Genomic DNA, 21,775 nt, shown 5'->3' on the forward strand with positions numbered 1-21,775 from the left:
AATTTTGTGATTCTTATGCAATTTTGCACTTTAAATATTGAAGTACAGTCAGGTCCATAAATATTGGGATATCGACACAATTCTAATCTTTTTGGCTCTATACACCACCACAATGGATTTGAAATGAAGCAAACAAGATGTGCTTTAACTGCAGACTTTTAGCTTTAATTTGAGGGTATTTACATCCAAATCAGGCGACCGGTGTGGGAATTACAACAGTTTGTATATGTGCCTCCCACTTTTTAAGGGACCAAAAATAATGGGACAATTGGCTGCTCAGCTGTTCCATGGCCAGGTGTGTGTTATTCCCTCATTATGCCATTTACAAGGAGCAGATAAAAGGTCCAGAGTTCATTTCAAGTGTGCTAAACACTGTAATTACGTAATTTTTCACATGGTTTATGCACTTTATTTTTTCGTTAGCATATATTTATATGCATTAGCACCATTGCACTTTATAACACAATCTAACAGCGCTGCAAATTTTTGCTTTTCCATTGTCTTCACAAATTGTCATTTGTTGTTGCTGGCTGCTGTATATTTGAGGTTGGCGTTGTATATAGTATAACCGTGTACAATTGTATGCAAACAGAATATGGAGGCAAAACACACATGCACTAACTTTAAAATAACTTTTAACAACTAATTTCTGTTCTTTTATCTTACAAGGGTACAGTTCATCTTTTTACAATGGCTGCATAATGAAAAGAGAGGACTCTCGGGGATCAATTTGTGCTGACGGAATGAATGAACAAAGCATGAATACTGAAAATGTAAGAATAAAGGCAGTGGAACCATTTTCACACAGTTTACTTTTCATTTTGACCTTATTTTTGTAATTAATTGGCAAGAAAAGTCACTTAGAGATTTACTGAAGTGACGCTGTCAGTGTCTGATAAGTGTTATTTCAGAGTATTCCATATAAATCCTGATCATCATAGGATTTGCATATACTGTATTTTGACGTACAAGCTGAAGAGGGCTTTTAAGTGTTCCTGAAAGCTTGCAACTCAAAATCTATTCAGCTAGTTGCATAAAAGGTATTACCTACATTTTTATGTTCTTGCTTATTTTTATGGCTAACAAGGGACAATTATTTACTTCCTTGATAATATTCAGTCAGTATTATAGGTCTCAGGCCAATTTAGGCGTCTGCCTGTGGTACACTTGGTGCACTGCAGTAGATGACCCTGAGATTCCTCCGTCAAGGGAAAAGTAGCCAGTTAGATTTAAATTGAAATTTTTATTTTTTTTTTGTCTGTCAGATGGAAAAAAGACCTTTCTACATCGATCCCTTGCCTACATTTAATCACCTTCTTGTGCTACGTTTTCATTGCTCTAGAAATTCAAGCTAACCATAGTTGAAAAACACGTAGAAGCCATAAAATGTAGCCAAGGTTATCTTATTGTTTAATGTTCTCTTTAGATGCGCAGAAGCTCCACTAAAAGCAGCGTGTCCCATTATAACAGACTGGACACATATGAGATAAAGAGCCTTCTCATCTGTTATCTCTATGTCATCAGAGTTATTTCAGAAGGTTAGTCTGATATCTATTATTTGTTTTCTACATTTGATCTAAATGTGTCTCTCTAAGGAAATAAAAGGTATTTTCTCTGAGTGAAAGTCTTTTTGGTTGGTAGCATACATTATTTTTAGAGCATGTTTAAAGTTTATCCCCACCCTAACATTGTGCATTTTGTCTTTGCTCCCTTTTGCTTTGTGAAATATACCATTGAAAGAGTTAAAATTAAACCTGTGCTCAGACTATGTACACCAAAGTACCGTGTTTTTATATTCAGAACAAGCAGTAAAAGCTCTTTATAACTGGCCATCATTCACCTCTGTAGCTTTAGGGATTGTGGAGAAAGTCATCTTCAAATTTCACAACAAAAGTCTCAGCTATTTGAAGCTTCAATACATTTTTATTGAGTAAACTTTAGAAAGTAATATAAATAGTATGAAGTTTTTCCAGCCTTACAAAGGCATGTATTTATAAAGATCACAAAAATGTTTTCAATGTAGAACATAATCTTGGCAGCCTGCCAGTTCTCTAATGTAAATGCACAGCAGGCGTTTCTAAGACCTTAGGGCTTGTTTACACTTGTGATAGGGCAGTCAAAATAGGCACCATAGTTTTACCACCCCCACTTTCACCCCTCAGGCTTCAAAGGCAGTTAGATAGGGTTTGCTCCACAGCAAAAATAAAACAATTACAAGGAAACCCAAACTCATGGGGTTTCAGCACTATTTTGAATGCTGAAGCCAAATTGGGAAGAGCAACACGATACAGAGTATAGGATTCAAATTTGCTCTGACTAGCTGGGGGCTCTAATACAATTTATTAGGTCCTAAAATCGGTGATAACCTAACCCTTTGTATGCTTTTTGAAGTTTCATCCTTTCTCATTTCCGGTGAAACCAAGCTGTTGAGGTGACAATGCGTACAAGGTCTGCCCTAAGTGTGAACTTAGAAACCAACTGAAACTAGACTTTAGAATCTCTGTTGTGATTTCAGAGGATCTTTGAGAATGAAATACTTTTCAGTACAATCCATGTACCATGAGAGTTGGTGCAGGGTGTTTTTGAAACGCATTCAAATATTTGGGCTGAAAATCGCACCACACGGAATTGTACAGGGACATCGGCCCTTAGTCCACTGTTAAACAGGTCATTTTTGTTTCCGGTTAAGTGGATGGGGCTTAAAGTACAGCTAAAGGCAAAACTTTTTTTTTTTGTTTTGGATAGAGGGCAGAGGGATTAGAATGCTTGCCAGTTTTTATTGCTGTCTGTGTCCCTGTAAAGGAGATTCACACTCTCTATCTTGTCCTGTTTACCATTATCATTGAAAGTGAAGGTAAAAAAAAAGACCAAATTTTGGGTTGTCCCCAGAAAAGTTAAACGGGGTCACCCAAGCCGAGCTGCAGCTCCGTGTGTCTATTCAGCTGGGGTTGCCCCCCCCCCCCCTAATTGGCTAACTGACTTTGATTGACAGCCGCGAGAGCCAATGGCGCCGCGGCTGTGTCCCACCCAATAAGGAGGGAGAGCCCCAGGTGGCCGAGGGACTTGTGGACATTGCTGGACAGAGAAGGACCTCAGGTAAGTATTTGGAGTGCTGGGGAGGCTGCTACACCTAGAAGGTTTTTTATCTTCATGCAAAAAAATGCATGAAGATACATTATAATGCATGGTTGGTTACATTTTATAAGTCTCCTATAACCCTTATACATCTATACTGTATATACAACATATCCCTTTATTTTAAGAAACTAACGGTTGAACAGTCTTCTCTGCCATGAATGACCAGTGCTCCTCTTTTCCTGTAACTCATTCATTTGTGATTTAACCCTTGGAGAATCCTATTGTGCTGCTTGCCTTGAACTGTGTCTTCCTGAGTATCTGCTTGTATTCAGACTACACCTTTGGCTGTCATTTTGGTATTCACAAATGTTCATACATCTCACTTTTGCTATCTACTGGCCTGTTAGCAGTAACCATTTGGGCAACCTGGAAGTGTCATGCAGTGAAACCCATTCTTTCTAACAGGGATACCTAGCGAAGACTTGATTTTCTCTAGTCCCCGTGTTAAAATGCTTATGGCACTATTAGGTTCAGTCATTGCATACATTTGTACTTAATCTATAGATGTGTAAATGTTGGTGAATTTTTGCAACATTCCCTGAAATTTCAATGACTATTTAAAATGTACCTACCATTAATTTTATACTTCACCTGAATCATTAGAGCACATGTCAGCATTAGGTACCTTTCACTGGCCATTAATAAATATAGTTCACTCCCGGAGCTCTCTTTGAAACCTAGACAGTCAAAATCAAAGGGTCACACACCCAACTGCCCCCCGGTTAGCTGCAGAGGCAGCAGCCTGAGTCATATGCATGCTGTGGCCACAACTTATAGTATACCCTATCAGCGATGGCGAACCTTGGCACTCTAGATGTTCTGGAACTACATTTCCCATGATGATCATGCACTTTGCATTGTAGTTGGGCATCATGGGAAATGTAGTTCCAAAACGTTTGGGGTGCCAAAGTTTGCCATCCCCTCCACAGCTCAGGGCTTCAGTTAGTGTGGGGGGCAGAGCAGAGAGCGAGTGACTGACCATTTCCGACTCTCTGCTCATTGAACACTTAGAACTGAGTGGTCACCGGTCTTTGATCACTCAGTTCTCAGTCTTAGAGCCAGCGGATCAATGCTGCATCCACCTAGGTGAGTATAATTTTCTTTTTTTTTTTTTTTCTAAATCCTGAACTTCTCTTTTAGGCTTTGACCAAAAAACCCAAATGTCTCATAAATCTCCATTATTTTGGACTCTTTGGGTTTAGTTGCTTTTTTAACTCTTATTATCATCAGGTATTTCTGATGATGTTTGAATTTTTTTTTGGTAATCAGAGTTGGCTGTTTTGGCAAGTTTCACCAAAAAGAAACATTCAATGTTCCAAAGAAAACTTGCCCCTTAGATATTTAATTATCCTATATTGCTTACTCACTTGTAATAAATCATATTTATTGATTTTTTTTTATAGACGTGGTTTGAATTATGTTTAGCTTTCAATGTCCTTAATTGTTGTGTTATTTATTCATTCTGCTCATGCTTTGTGTTATACTTTATTTATTATCTTTTTTTTTTTCCCACAACAATAGAGCTAGAATGCCATCTGTTGCATTGTGAAACATTGAACTATAACAGTTTAATTTTTTGTTTTGTTTTTAGATTTGCTGGTTAGCTATTGGAATAAAATGCCCCCCCAGGAGCTCTTAAACTTTCTTACACTTCTGGAGTAAGTATGACAAGTAAAGAGGATTGCTTATTAAAAGCCTATCCAAACTGTGTTCTAAATCTAACCTATTTTAAATCGTTTCTAAAAATTATAATGCAAACTGATGAAAGTGGTGAGTCAAGTGTCCTATCAGGTTGTGGGATCTGCATTAAGTGAGAGCGACTGGCCGTGCTTGCATGTATTTACATATGACCTGTCGCTGCTCCTGCAATTTGGTGTCAGCAGGCAGATGGAAGAGCTGACAGACATATTATCCACTTGACCCCTGTAAGACTTACCCCCCTTCATTACAAGGCCATTTTATGCGATACGGTTCTACATTTATTTAACTGACAATTGCATGGCCGTTCAACACTGTACCCAGTAAAAAGGCATGTAATTTTTTTCCCACAAATAGAGCTTTCTGTTGGTGGTACTTGATTACCACTGCGATCTTTTAAACTTTTTGCACTATAAACAAAAAAAAGATCGACAATTTTGAAAAAAAATAAATAAATAAATATATATATATATATATATATCCAAAAAAAGGAGCAAGTAGGCGGGGCACTACGAGGGACTATAAACACCTGCTCAACCGGCGCTAAAATACAAGTACCTTAAAATCTATTGTAAAAAAGATATATGAAAGTTTGATACAAACAATATATCTAACAAAGCTGCTGCTATAAATGAAATGACATACAATAAAGGTGCATATATAATAATATCACAAACAAGATATACTACAACACACTAGCAGCGCTAAGAGCATAAAATACATATATATAAATGCAGTCCACTGGGATAAAGTCCATGTGCTCATATGATCATGCAGTGTGCCCAGAATATTCTCTCCTGACAATCCAAGGTCGTGAGTATGTTGGTGAATACACCGGACCCTCCACCTCACCAATGTGCTCCCCCAAATCAGAAACACTCACCAGAAATCTGGTCAACAAGCGCCTGTACCATCAGACTATCACAGGCTTAGAAACGATCTCCTCAGGAATTAACCAGGAGCGCCGGCACTTGAACCGTCTCAATCAGATCAATTCTGGGACTCCATACTGCCTGACGTGCTGCTGGGGACAGCAGCAGGGACATGTTCCAGTGACGATCCCTTGTCCCCGGTCCTTCCTGTACGTGCAGGTACACAACAGCAAACACAGCCCCTCCCAACTGTTGACCAGATTTCTGGTGAGTGTTTCTGATTTGGGGGAGCACATTGGTGAGGTGGAGGGTCCGGTGTATTCACCAACATACTCACGACCTTGGATTGTCAGGAGAGAATATTCTGGGCACACTGCATGATCATATGAGCACATGGACTTTATCCCAGTGGACTGCATTTATATATATGTATTTTATGCTCTTAGCGCTGCTAGTGTGTTGTAGTATATCTTGTTTGTGATATTATTATATATGCACCTTTATTGTATATATATATATATATATATGTTTTACTTTCTGCCATAAAACACATGCAATAGAAAAATATAAAAAATCATATTTTTTCAGAAATTTAGGCCAATATGTTTTCTGCTACATGTTTTGGTAAAAAAAAATCCAGATAAGCGTATATTGATTGGTTTAAGTGAACGGTATAGCTTCTACAGGCTATGGGATATATTTATGGAATTTTTACATTTTTATAGTAGTAGTAGCGATGATCAGCGACTTATAGCGGGACTGCGATATTGTGATGGACATTCGGACACTAACTGACTCTTTTGACATTTTGGGGTACCAGTGGCACTAATACAGGGATCACTGCTTAAAATATGCACTGTCACTGTACTAATGACACTGGCTGTTACGAGATTAAACATCTAGGGCGATCAAAGGGTTAACTGTGTGCTGCTTTTACTAGGGAACGAGATTGATTCTAGTCCCTGCTTTGCAGAGACACATGATCGGTCCCTTCCCACTGTCAGAACTGAGATATGCCTTGTTTACATAGGCATATCTCAGTTCTCTGTGTTTTACTGATGGTCGGTGGGTTTGCGAAGGACATTGAGTCCCAGGGACTCACAGATCAGCTTCTGCTGTGAATTATCACAGCAAAAGCAGCCCGCCGGCTGCATGTGCAAGCCTCCCTGCAGGCGAAAGTGCAGAAGCATGTGATTATACGCGATCCTGCGCATAACTGCCGCCCTGTAGCAGTAAAAGTGATATAGGTCGGTCAGCAAGTGGTTATACAGTTTCTTAGCTTAGGTTCCTGGTGCCCAAATTGTGGCCCAGGGGCTGCATGTGGCCCTTTGGTATATGATGTGCAGCCCCCAGACCTAAGCACCCTGTAGTGGGAACATTGATTAGGATAATACCATTGATCTCTACTAGCCTCTTATAACATGTTCCCAGTTTTGTATTGTCTTCTGCAGCATATCCCAATCCAAAAGTGTAGTATGTCCACACTTTCTGACCCTCATTTCCTTTATTAGGTCTGCAGTTTCTGACAGTTCTCTCAAGCATTACATATAATAAACATTATATGCGGCCTTTTAGTGATGTCATGGGCTGCATTTAAGGCCCCCTTTAGATCATAAGTTGACCATCACTGGCTTAGTTTATAGTATAGCAGGTTTGGGGGTCTAAAACAGGCCAAGTTTAGAATAGGGATAATTGTTTTATGTAAGTTAGAATTAAGTGGTGTAAGAACAGGGATTGCTTTTGTAGTAAATACAACCAGGCCAATGGTTTTTGGAGAGGGTGCAAGTCCCACCACTACTAAAGACATAATATAGTTATTTTCTTAATCCATTTACAAAGGAGCTAATGAGTTCCATAGAAAAGGAAAATCTATGTTCTCTCTCGCTCCCATTTTAAATGCATTCAGTTTTTTATCCCTTAAAGCAGAACATAACTGTATGTGAGCACCACTAACTGAAAACGTTATTTAGTTCATTGTTAATACCCAAAGCAAACTCACCCATCTCTTCATGTCTTCATGCTTTATTTTGTTGAAAAATCACCTTGAAAAACACCCCTCCTAGCATTTCTAGCCACGGCCATCTTGAGTAAGGGCAGATTATTGTAGTATTTAGAAGATGGGCAGATGAATGTAGTATTTACTTCCTGGAATCCATCTGCTCTTAGCTCATGCATGCAGGCAGGAGGGTGTGCTTAGTTGAGAAAGCCCCTCCTCCAGATGAAAAGGTAAAAAGGAAAAATGCCTTTGAAGACTCCTTGGATTTAAGACATACATTTGGCTTTATACAAGAAGTAACTGAAAAAAATGTAAAAATAAAAACTTTAAAACAAGTAAATATAATATACTTTCCCATCTACAGTGCATCTGGAAAGTATTCGCAGCACTTCACTTTTTCCACATTTTGTTATGTTACAACCTTATTTTAAAAATTGATCAAATTCAATTTTTCCTCAGTTCTACAAACAATACCCCATAATGTTAAGGTGAAAGAAGTTTGTTTGAAATCTTTTCAAATGTATTAAAAGTTATTAAAAATAAAAAATGAAAAAATCACATGTACATAAAAATTTACAGCCTTTGCCATGCCACTCAAAATTGAGCTCAGGTGCATCCTGTTTCCGCTGAGCATCCTTGAGATGTTTGTACAACTTGATTGGAGTCCACCTGTGGTAAATTCAGTTGATTGGACATGATTTGGAAAGGCACACACGGTCTATATAAGGTCCCACAGTTAACAGTGCATGTCAGTGCACAAACCAAGCCATGAATTCCAAGGAATTGTCTGTATACCTCAGAGACAGGATTGTATTGAGGCATAGATCTGGGGAAGGGTACAGAAAAAGTTCTGCAGCATTAAAGGTTCCAATGAACACAGTGGCCTCCATCATCTGTAAATGGAAGAAGTTTGGAACCACTAGGACTCTTCCTAGAGCGGGCCGCTTGGTAAAACTGAGCGATCGAGGGAGAAGGGCCTTAGTCAGGGAGGTGACTAAGAACCTGATGGTCACTCTGACAGAGCTCCAGTGTTTCTCTGTGGAAAGAGGGGAACCTTCCAGAAGAACAACCATCTCTGCACCACTCCACCAATGAGACCTGTATGGTAGAGTGGCCAGACGGAAGCCACTCCTCGGTAACAGGCACATGACAGTGTGCCTGGAGTTTGCCAAAAGGTACATGAATGACTCTCAGATCATGAGAAACAAAATTCTCTGATCTGATGAAACAAAGATTGAACTCTTTGGCCTGAATGGCAAGCGTCATGCCTGGAGAAAAACAGGCACCCTCATCACCTAGCCAATACCATGCCTACAGTAAAGCATTATGGGGTATTGTTTGTAGAATTTTGAGGCATTAATGAATTTAATTAACTTTGGAATAAGACTGTAACATAACAAAATGTGTAAAAAGTGAAGCGCTGTGAATACTTTCCGGATGCACTGTGTTTACTAAGGGTAACAGCAAAAGGATTAAAGTAGTTGATGTTGATCCAGAAGGTTTAGTTCTGCTTTAAGGTTTTTTTCTTTGTTTTTGTTTTTTTGTTTTTTTTTTGTATCTTTTTTTTAAAAGCTGAAACAGTTCTAAATTATTTGAACTGTGCTCATCAAAGATTTTGGTTGGCCTTCCCCTTATTTAGCATTACTTACTTTGCCTGGAGATGACATGTGAGCTGTCTAATTTCTCTGTAATAATGTGTGCTTACTTCCAACTCTTAACCTTAAAAGATTAAAAAAAAAAAAAAAAGTTAGACTTGATAGATTACTTTTGATAGATCAGTCTATTTCTGCCATCACTCTTCTATATTCCTATGTATGCAGGACATTATGGGGTTGATTTACTAAAGGCAAATAGACTGCTTTGCAAGCGCAGTTGCACTAATTTCCCTTAGTAAATGTAATGTGTCAAAGCAACACTTTGTAAACAATACCCATCAGGTATTGTATACAGGTGCAAGGAAAATATAATAAAGATTTTTTGCTTGCACGTGATTGGATGATGGATATCAGCAGAGTTTTACCATATTTACTAAGATCTGGGAAAAGTGAGTGCAACTGCATTTGCTGAGTGCACAGTCTATTTGCCTTTAATAAATCCAACTCTATGTGTTAACTAGAGGGAACTGCGTTTTTTTAATATTATGATATTGTTATGCACATATGTACACTTATTAGATAGTAGATGTCATGTCTAATCTTCAATCTGAAACAAAACCGCACTAAATAGGTCTAACATTCACTTTCAGTTTAGTGTCTTTCGACGTACGTTGTCCTTGGAAGTAGTTGTACCCACCATGATCACTTGCAGCTACCCACATCAGCACAAAGCTTAAAAACAAAAACAAGAGAAAAGGGAAGCACACCTATCTAGTACAGTTCAATGAGTTTATGCAAATAAAAAACAAATAGTTACATTCATGTGTGTTCAAAAAAAGACTCTTTTACATGGCTACACTGGCAGGATATTACTATCCCAGGGGCCAGCGATGTTGTAAGTGGTGAAGCTAGACCTAGTCCTTCAGCTCTGGGTTAATATTGCACCAGGCAAGTTGATGCATGTCCGTGCCTGTCAGGAACTCCACGCTGATACCCCTCTCCTGTCAGCAGCTGGCTCCTGTATGTGCATACTCACTCCCTGTGTGTGCATGTCTTATCTGCATGAGGTCAGGCATTTGACAGAGCAGAAACTGTCAGATCCTAGTTGGCCTCTTACCTCTGACTCTAAAATCAAGCCTGATGGTCTAGCTAAAAAGTGAGCAGATATACATCTTAAACTTGGAACATTTAAATGATTTAAAATGTACAGTATGTCAGGGCAAAAGAAAAAAAAAAAATATATACTGTATATAGTACATAGTGCCCATTTCCCCATGTTCCATTCATTTAAAAACCTTACAAGTGCAGAAAATACCTGTTGATCCTCCAGAATTGCACTTAGAAGTCCTGTTGTGGGCTGACAACACACAATGTTTTTGTTGACTATGTGGTGTCAGCCCTGCCCGGGATTTTCTTGGCAAATGACTCAGACATACTCAGACATGTAGTCCAATCTGAGAACTAGGAGGGCTATTTGAAATAACACATGTAATGTGAACAGAACATGTTCTGGATTTCTGACATGATCAACAGATTTTTATGGCACTTTCAACAGATATAACAAAACACTTTAGACTGTATATTTAACAGACTAAAAGGGAGCAAAAAAGAGAAGTGTACTGTTAGGGTTTAGCATAAGTGGTCAATTGTTAGTACACCAGACCATAAGAGATACTCAGGTCATGGAATGCCCCAAACGTAGCTCTCTTTTTACACACTTTGGAAACTCATCCTGCTATCTGAGTGCCCTGTGTACTTATTGTTGCTTGCTGCATGATATCATTTAAGCAGAGAGGATGACAAAATTAAGCAATCCGTAAAGATTGTGCAAACACTAGGAATTCAAGAGCAGAATTCTCATAATCAGCAATATCAGAATATAAGTTAGCCTGTCATAACTGAAATTCAAGAACTGCTATTACTAACTGGGAATGAAGCACTAGTTCCAAGAGATGGCAGATCTCTGACTTTCAAAACATTGAATATAAGGCCCCTTTACACTGTGGAGTCTGTCGGCGGACTCAGTTTTTCTCAGAGGGGGATCGATCCGCCAATCCCCTGCTGAGCAGGCGGATGGCAGCTGTGTCTCTGCGCTGTGTGCAGAGACAGAGCTCTCAGGTGCCGCTGTTCTCTATGGGGGAATCGGATGGGAACGGACCATCTGTCCGTTCTCATCCGATCCCATCCGCTGGAGAGATGCAAAATAGGGTTCCCATCCATCCAGATTTGACAGATTGGATTGGATGTCAGCGGACATGTCTCCGCTGACATCCGATGCCCCATAGAGATGCATGGAGTGTCCGTTCAGATCCGCCAAAAAAACTGACAGGCGGATTTGAATGGTCCGCCTGTGTGAAAGGGGCCTTAAGATTGTCTAAGAAAAGTCAGAAGTCCTTATCTACATCACTGTTTAAGATCGGTGATTTGAATGATGATTGAAGCTGGGGGGGGGGGGGGGCTAGCATAACTGTTAGGTATCATTTGTAGAATAGCATGCCTGAAATGGCTGGATGCTAGGTATATCTAGTTTTTGGCTTCTTTTGTAATCAAAAGAACAGTAATTGTGTGTTCTGACCTGCTCAGGGTTTCACAGGCTGGGAGTTTAATTGCTTATTGATTATACCTTAACTAAAAAATATTTACTATGTGGAATGGCACATATTTATGATTATACTCTTATTTTCACCTTTCCCTGTCCTTTATTTTATCATGGGATGTTTGGCTGTTGGGTACATGGGCAGTTCTGTCATGCTACTTGACCCGTAAGGACTGAGACTATTTTTAGGAAGGGGGGGGTGGATGTAGCACCCTCCTGGGATAGGATGCTAGGTACAGCTAGTTTTTGGCTCCTTCTGTAATCAGGGAGCAGTAATTATTTGTTCTAGCCTGTTCATGGTTTTACAGGCTAAGCGTTTGATTGCTTCCCCCTTCCTCTGGAAGAAGCTTCCGGAGCTTAGAGAGGGGGGTGCAAATAACCAGCCTGTATATTTATCATGATCCAGACAATCCCTGGAGAGAAGTGTCCTGAAGGGGGCTGAAATGGTAATAAATGGTCTGAAGCACTGAAGAGCTGGGTTGTCTCTCTTCAGGAGCCCCCAGGCAGCCCATGGACTGTGCAGATGTTCTAGAGGCCTCAGCAGTGTCAGGCCCGAGGGCCTGGATGGATCTGTATATAAGCTGATTGTAGGATCTCACCACAAGGGATCTGGTCTGGAGAAGGACTATCTCACTCACTGGACCATTTTTGGAGGAAGCTGGAAGGTGGCAGCTATCCAAAGTACTTGTGAATAAAGACCCTAAATTGATCCGTGTGAGTGTGAATTGTTTTGGGAACCACATTGGCTACCAGTAGTTGTGCATTGGAGCAAGGGAACCAGATGCCAAATAAACTTGCCTCATGGTCCGCTGTGAGGTTTTAGCCTGTTCAGAAAGTTACCTCATGGTCTTCAGCTTTGGGGTTTAGACTGTCCAACATTATCTAAGGAGAAGATTTTACTCTAACTGCTATGTGCTAATTATTTTGGAGTATCGAATGCCCTAACCCCTCTCCTGTTTAAAGTTTTGCAAGAAATACATGTCAAAAAGACATCCCCTAGACTGAGCATTTGGAGCTGAAGTGAATGGATGGGCAGCCTCTGTGCTATTAGGGAAGAGCCAGTTATTACCAGCAGCCCCTGCAGGGGTAGCGCTACACAATTACAACTTCCTTCTGGGAGGATATCCATGGATGTCCTCCAGTTTCAGTGGTTATACCAGAATGATTCTGCTAATCATTCTGCCATCATTCTGCTAAGTATATTTTTAGCTGGTAAATGCTTTTCAGGCAGAAGTGATCCAAGTGGCTAATTAGCCACTCAATCACTTCTGCGGGTGGCGGAAGGGGGTCCTGCCGCCAATGCTTCTCCCAGGCTCTACCGTACCATTGAGGTGCTTGGGAGTGATGTGGTTAGCAGCGATGGCTGCCCTGAACAGAGAGCGAGGAACTGACGTCATTAATCTCTCTCTGTAACCCCAGAAACCGTAAGTGACGAGTTATGTCGTCAATTTCGGTTCCACCTCTCTGTTTACCTGGCCATTAGCGGGCAGGTAGCAGCCGATCAGACCAATCTGTTTCTAAATGGCTGCATGGGAGGCTAGAGGAGAGATTTGGGGTCTCATAGGTCCCAGATCTCTTTATAAAGAGGACCTGTCACGGCCCACGCTGTTCCAAGGGATGTTGTTCATCCGTTGTGATAGCAATAAATGTTATCCCAAAAAAAAAGCATAGAAAGATTTTTTTTTTGTATAATATAAATGATAAAAAAAATTTGTAAAGCGCCCTCATCCCACTGTGCTTACGTGCAAATGCTAACACATACGTTACTCCCGGATGCTTATGTAAATGATGATCGCACCACACATGTAAGGTATTGTTGTGAATGTTAGAGTGAGAGGAAACATTCCTGCACCAGACCTTCTGTGCAACTGGTAACCTGTAAAGGCATTTAAAGCGTCACCTATGGAGAATTTTAAGCACTGTAGTTTTCCGCCATTCCAGGGCAGATGCAATTTTAAAGCCTGATGTTAGGTATCTATTTACTTGGCGTAACATCATCTTTCACATTATACAAAAAAATTGGGCTAGTTTTAGTGCTTTGTTTTTTTTTTTTTTATTCATGAAAGTGTTTTTTTTTTTCCAAAAAATTGCTTTTGAAAAACCGCTGCGCAAATACCATTTGACATAAAACAAATTGCAACACCCACCATTTTTTTGTATATATGGCCTCTGCTAAAAAAAAAAAAAATATATATATATATATATATATATATATATATATATATATATATATATATAATGTTTGGGGGGTTCTAAGTAATTTTCTAACAAAAAAAAAGTTTGATATTTACACATATGAGCGAAGTGTCAGAATTGGCCCGGATGGCAAATAGTTAAAGAACCTTTCCGAGCTCACTAGGACATGAATATAGGAAGGATGGTGATAGACACAGAATCCTACCCATTGGTCCTGTATAAAAGTCTGTATTGCACTGTCTGCCACCAGACTGTATAACATTTAGATGGTTTATTTTGCAACAAGATACCCTCATGGGATTTAACTGTTTGGTATGTGAGAAAACTTCTGTCTATTTTAATAATGTGTCTTCCTTCTCTGTTCAACTGCAGGGCCTGCTTATTCCACTTCCGCTACGTAGGGAAGAGAAGCATTGCCAGGTATGGTGTTGATTTGTTTTAAACCACCAATTGTGTGCTTACCCAGTGACTCTAATATTGTAGCTCAAGTAGGTTTTATAACCAAAGAATGTATAGTTGCAGTAAAAAATCTGCACAGTAAGAGGGTGTGTAAGCAAAGCAAAACAATTACAATATGTTTAAAAAGCCCAAATGCGGGTTGAAAAAAATGTAACCCTTGTAGTGTTAGGTGGGGGGGGGGGGGTTACAGTGTGTCTAGGGGGAGAGTAGAAGGCTGCCAAGGGCATCTTTTGAGCAGGCTTCACGGGACTGGTTGCACTACTGGGTGAAACCCTGCTAGGGTGAAAAATTGGTTAGGTATTACTCCTTATTCCTTTATCCCTGGGCAAAAGTGAGCATTTAACCCTGGCTGTTGGGGAGACCCACTGCACAGGTAGTTTTTATTTTGTGCCTAGAGTTTGGCTTTTTTTCCTTTATTTTGCCTTTTCTGATTCCCGCTGGACACTTAAATCCCAGCAGATCTGAAGGGGTGGGGTATATCCGAGGCTGCTGGGAGCGATCAAAAAGCTGATGTCTATATACACCCATGATTGGTGGACTGTTTTACCTAGTGGTGAAAGCATTATTATTATTTTCACATTTCTTTTTTTACATAAACATTTTTTTACATTTGTCTGTTTTATATAACTGAATATATTTAAATATATAAATTTATATTTTTAATTGTATAAATAACTAAAAGCTTGCTGGAGCGCTTCATAATTGCTGATCTATTTTAAGAATAACACTATTTGACACAGTGTGTTATTACTTTGATGGATCAGTCGGGTTGGTTTGGTTTTTCCAGAAACTGTCCATTTTGATATATCTGAATTATATGTCTATATCCGCGCTGTGGTTGTGCAGATCTTCCTTTTACAAATGAATAGCATATGCCTTAACCTCAGGGGGCAAAACTGACCTAGTATGTTTGAAGAGTACTACATAGGTCTTGCATACTGCCTTACAGCCTCATACACATGATGAGAATATCAGACGAATTATTGTTTTTTTTTTTGCATTTTAGTCTCATATTAAAAACAAAAGTTACAGAAATTCTTGTACAACTGAATAAACCTTCAAGAGTGATATGATGTGTGGTATCATACTGTAATATATTCTTTCGTTTCTGAGCATGTGTGGTCTTGGTCTTCCGTTTTTTTTTCAAATGAATACTGTATTTATTAAACGAAAATTGTTCATTCTGGTATCATATGAGAAAAAACTTTGTCTTTGTCCTTTCGGAAAATTTAGCATGAGCTGTTGTGATCAGCTTTCGAAAGCTATGTACTAACGATCAGATTATCATACGATCCCTTCGAAAGTGGTATTTTGTGTCCTGATTTCTAATTGTGTTTACTGAGACTAAGAGTGTTCAGACCCTGCCTGTCCTCATATCATTTATTATGGAGTGGAAGGATGAGTACCAAGCTGTAGGGATTGGTCCTGATATGGATCTTTATTATATAGGGACATTTTTGTAAAAGCTTAGGATAAAATGACAGGAATTGGGGAATGCCCAAAGTTGTACTAAAAAATTTCAATTTATATTGTTTTGTTTTGTTTTTTTTGTTTTTTTGTTTGCCTTATTGGGATTGGAATGAATGTTCTATAAATCCTGGAAGTAACTTCCTGTTTTATAATTAACTTTCTTCTCCCACAATAAAAAGTGTTGAAAGCCATTGCATTTTATGGGTCATACATAAAGTGATTGTAAAATCTAGTTTTTTTTTTTGTTTTTTAAATAACAAACATGTTATACATTCCTGCTCTGTGCAGTTGGTTTTTCACAGAGCAACCTAGATCCTCCTCATTTCAGGTCCCTCTTCGGCTCTCCTGGCCCCTCCCTCCTGTTTAGTTCCCCCACACAAGCAGCTTGCTATGGGGGCACCCGAGCCGAGTCACAGCTCCCTGTGTCCATTCAGACATGGAGCTGTGGCCCGGCCCCACCCACTCTCTCTCCTGGTTGGCTGAATGATTTTGATTGACAGCAGCGGGAGGCAATCATGCCACGCTGCTGTCTCAGCCAACGAGGAGGGAATTCCCAGGCAGCTTAGACACTTCTTCAACATTGCTGGATAAAGACAGGCCAGGAAAGTGTTAGGGGGGCTGAAGGGGGCTGCTGCACACAGAAGGTAAAAAAAGATAAAAAAACTTCTGCCTTTACAATCCATTTAAGTCATACTTCAATCCTCTTTTATCAGAGCTACAGTAAAACTGAAAAATAAATAAATAAATAAATACAAATGTGTTGTAACAAATACAAATCTTTTCAGCTTCATTTTATTTCATTAACACTTCTAGAAAGTCCACTGAGGCAATAAAACAATTATTTAATTTGGTTGACTCTGTGGAGGCCAGTCAAGTTCCTTCACCCCAAACTCGCTCATTTATGCATCTAAATCTTTATGGACCTTGCTTTGTATACTGGTGCACAGTCATGTTGAAACAGGAAGAGGCCATTCCCAAACCATTCCCACAAAGTTGGGAATATGAAATTGTCCAAAATGTCTTGGTATGCTGATGCCTTAAGAGTTCCCTTCACTGGAAATAAAGGGCCAAGCCCAATCTCTGAAAACAATCCCACACCATAATCCCCCCTCCACCAAATGATTTGGACCAGTGCACAAAGCAAGGTCCATAAAGACATGGATGAGCGAGTTTGGGGTGGAGGAACTTGAATAATTTCCTGTTAGAGGGTGACAGTAATAGGCTGGCTATTGAGAAATGTCAGCATTAGTACCTGTATCTCTGCTGTGTCCAAAAGTACTACAGCCCTGGATGCTGACACTGTGGAGGCATGAACACACACACACAGACACACATACACACACACAAAATCGTTTGTTCTGTGCAAGATGGCTCTGAACACAGCATTCCGAGTTCCCCGGTTCCACAGGTGGTAATAGCCAATAGCATGCATTTTATTTGCATAATGGCACAAGGTAGATTTTACGATGTAGTTTATCCTTGAGCTTGACCTTACACTGAGATGACTTGCAGGCTACAGGATAGTCCCATCCACTTCCAGAGCCATTTCTGTAAAGGACAGACTGTCTGGGGCAATAGTATGTGCATTTGATTATAGAAAGGCACATTCTAAAGGTAGTTCTAAAAGGCCAAATGCTCCTGTTGCTGTCAGTCAAATACTGTGAGGGAACAGGGGGTGTGGCAAAGCTGTGCTGTGTGTGGCTATGGACACACACACACCCGGCTTGGGTGCACGCCCATATGGTTGCCCCCTCAACAGCTGGCTGGCTAAGGGAGCATTTGGAAGTAGAAGGAGGGGAGAGCTCTGGCAGGGGACTCCAGAAGAGGAACTAACGGACCACTCCATGCAATACAATTGCACAGAGCAGGTAAGTATAACATCTTTCTTATTTTAATTTTAAAAAAGTCTTTACAATCACTTTAACTTTCCCTTTGCAGTGTAAATAACTGCTGTTATATGCCTATACTTAAAAAAAGATAAAAAAGTAATACATATATTATTATTTTTTTTTACACAATACAAAAAAGTAACAAAACTAAAAAAATCACTTTTCTCTATTCTGATCAGTGTTAGTTTTACAAACATTTAGCGGTGCTAAAAATAAAAAGTATACATTTTATTTTGTAATTTGTGTTGATTAAAATTATAATTCTGGTACAAAGCATTTCAAACTTATTTACAAATGAAATAAAGACAACAATAAAAAAATGAATAAACAGCTTGAATCAAAATTTTTAAAAAAGGAAATAATAATGATTAGGTAAATATAAATGACCATCACCGATCATGCCCCAAATATTATGGAAATAAAATTCCTAGGCCCCCAGGGAAATGCCTACCTAATACCTAAGGATGGGAAAGATAGAACTTTGTGGTCTAAGTATAGGCCAATATCACTGCTAAATATAGATATAAAATTGTACACGACTCGATTGAAGGACCTGATGACAGAATGGATCCATGCAGACCAGACAGGATTTATCCCAGGTATAGAGGGTAAAGATAATGGGATAAGAACTGAACCGAACTGACTCCGGCCCTCTTACTGTCAATTGATGCTGAGAAAGCTTTTGACAGGGTGGACTGGGAGTTTATGTTTGAAACAATAAAAGACTTAGGTATTCGACCAAAGATGACGCAATTGATTGGAGCTTTATAAAGAAATCTATCTGCATCGGTGAAAGTAAACGGTGGTTTTTCAACACAGTTTAAGATGAGCAATGGAATGAGACAGCGATGTCATCTCTCGCCCTGTTGTTCGTCCTGTCATTAGAACTATTGCTGGCATCTATAAGGAATAATGTAAATATAAGAGGGGTACGGATTGGACAAGAAGAACATAAAATCGCAATATATGCAGATGATGTTTTATTTTATATTAGAAGCTCCAGAGTAAAGCCCCGTACACACGTACCGATTGTCGGCCGTAAATATTCGGCCGACGACCGATCGGCCGATTGTAGGCTTGTTAGTATGATGCTTCTAACAGCCGACAGCGCACTTTCGGCCAAAAATAATCTGTCGTGCAAGCATTAAAATTTTTGTTGGCCAACACCAGAACGGCCGATTGTTCGCCAGTCAGTACAGAATTCGGCCGACAATCAGCAGATTTGCAAGACTGGGCATGCTCAGAGAAGAAAAAACACAGGGAAAGTTAACCATCACATGACATCACTTTTGCAGTCGGCGGACAAAATTTGTGTGCAGTCTTTTGCACTTTTCAGCGGACAGGACATCCCTGGACAAAAGACGGCCGATCGGTCGGCCGACGATCAGTACGTGTGTACGAGGCATTACTCTCCCAAATGTCATCAAGGAATTGAAGAGATATGGGAAACTATCGAATTTTAAAATAAACCCAGTTAAATCAGAAATTCTAAATATTGGACTGAGAAACAAAGAAGAGCAAGCCCTACAAAAGGAATTTCCATTTACTTGGGTGAAGGAAAAAATAAAATATCTAGGGATAAAAATAACCCCACTACATGAAAATTTATATAAAGCTAATTACATACCTCTGCTTGATGAGTTAGTGTTAAACATGAGGAATACAGTGAGCCACCCAATCTCTTGGATAGGCCGAATAAATATGTTTAAAATGATAATCCTGCCTAAAATATTATATAGATTCCAAGTTACCTATTGCTATTCCACCAGCATTCTTCAAAACAATTAAAACAATGTTGTTGAATTTCATATGGCAGGGGAAATAACACAGGGTGCAGTATGCAGCTCTGAACAGAGATAATAAGATGCAGGGGAGATTAGTGGCACCGGACATAAAAAGATACTACACAGCAGTAGTGGTATCACGAATGGTAGAATGGACAAAAAGAAAAAACACAGGGAAAAGATGGGTCGAGATTGAAATCACATTCAGTCAAACACACTTGGATAATAACATTTGGTTCCCACCAAAGTATAGGGAGGTGCACGATGATACACACAAAATAACGAGAGTGGTATTTAAAGTATGGGATGCGTTATATAAGCAAGCAGGGTGGGAATACAACTCTCCATTATTATCACTAGAAGGCACAACATATTTTTTACCAGGAACAGAGAAACAGTTTGGTGTTTGGTTAAGGGATTTGCAGTTAAAAGATATAACACATAATGGAAAGAATAGGTCCTTACACAAACTTAAAAATAAGGGAGGTTTGATATTAAATGAGTGGAGATATAGGCAATTGAAACACTTTGTATGATCTCTTCCTCAACCTATCAGATCGGAGAAAGAATTGAACCTTGTGGGAAAGCTTTGTAATTCTTCAGCAAAATGACATCATAATATGTCTCAAATATATAAGATGTTAACTGATCTGTTGACTATAAGGAAACTCCAAATCATAGAAAGATGGGAAAGAGAATCGGGGTTGGGAGAGCACGAGTTGAATGGTGTGCTGAGAGCTGTACATTGTACGGCCAGGGATGTGAACACCATTGAGATTAATTATAAATGTCTCTCAATGTGGTATATTACACAGGTTACAGCACATCAATGTCAACCAGAGAAATCTAATATGTGTTGGAGAGGTTGTCAGGTGCTGGGCACAATGGCTCATATCTGGTGGGAATGTCTCATGATTGAGAATTTTAGTTAAGAATACAACAATAAATAATAAAATCATGGGAGAGACCATCATAGATGATCCCTGGACATGTTTGTTCCATAGGAATATATTCATGACATGGAATACCTGTGTAGTATGGACGAAGAAAAAATAGAATGTTTCTCCAATAAATGGGAAAAATTGCCTACATTTAAAAAGACTAGATATTACATCAAAATATGGAAAGAACAGGGGAATAATTAAAATTGGGTTTTGTTAAATCTAGTCAAATCTAGTCAGATAAATAGAGGTAGGACCACAATAAGGGAAGGTTATTAATGTAAGGGGAATAATGGGTTGGGGGTGGGAGGATAAAGGGGGATAATATGAGTTTGTAATATGTAAGAATTTTCTTTTACTTATTGCTGTTTGTTAAACTGAAATGAGACTCAATTAAAATATTAAATTGAAAAAAAAAAAGGTAAATAGAAATAAACAAGGGAAAACCAGCAGGAAAAAAAGGGGAAGATTGGAATTAATTAGGGTTGAATAAAACTAAAGTTTAATAAAGGCTTAAATAGGAATATTTTATATTAAAAAATGTAATAACTTATCAGGTTGCTTTAACTGACATCCAATGAAGATGGAGGCCCATCCCTTTCATCTGCAGATAAATGAAACCAAGTCAATACAAAAGTAACAATGTTATTTTATATTTCTCTACCTTGTATCTGAACATTGTTTATAAACTCTGAGTCAGAAGGTTCATTTTTTACAGCATTTGTTGTAATAGCTACAGTACTTACATAGAAAACACTGGCTGTCATTGTGACAGCTGGGAATTGCTGGCAATGCAAAGCTGGAAAAGACAGGAATGCTACTTCACATGCCTTGTTTATTTTGATGAAGTTTGTTTGGGCATGTGTAGCACACCCAAAGTCCACAACTTGTTAAAGATGTGACACTTCCAGACTATGTTCCAAACTGTGAGACACTAAGAGTCGGTTCACACTATGGCGACACGACTCTGCACTACTTCGTGCACCGCGACTTCGGCGTGACTTGCACGGACTTCATATAATGAATGTCTATGCAAGTCGCTCCGAGGTCGCCCCAAAGTAGTACAGGACCCTTTTTCTAAGTCGGAGCGACTTGTGTCGCTCCTATTAGAACGGGTCCTGTAGCAGTCAATGGACCGCGA

At 39.3% G+C, this 21,775-nt stretch overlaps 1 protein-coding gene across 2 annotated transcripts in view; it reads left to right on the top strand.

Moving 5' to 3' along the window:
* Positions 1-21,775, top strand: part of DOCK11 (dedicator of cytokinesis 11) — a 537,932-nt gene that overhangs the window by 230,668 nt on the left and 285,489 nt on the right. For both annotated transcript variants that reach the window (XM_082263555.1, XM_082263556.1), the window contains 4 exons: positions 670-773; positions 1,427-1,538; positions 4,730-4,796; positions 14,464-14,511. In XM_082263555.1, coding sequence (XP_082119681.1) covers positions 670-773; positions 1,427-1,538; positions 4,730-4,796; positions 14,464-14,511 — 331 coding nt within the window. The remainder of the gene's footprint in view (positions 1-669; positions 774-1,426; positions 1,539-4,729; positions 4,797-14,463; positions 14,512-21,775) is intronic.

The sequence above is a fragment of the Pelophylax lessonae genome, assembly GCF_965119305.1.
Source record: "Pelophylax lessonae genome assembly, chromosome: 7".
Classification (NCBI taxonomy): Eukaryota; Metazoa; Chordata; class Amphibia; order Anura; family Ranidae; genus Pelophylax; species Pelophylax lessonae.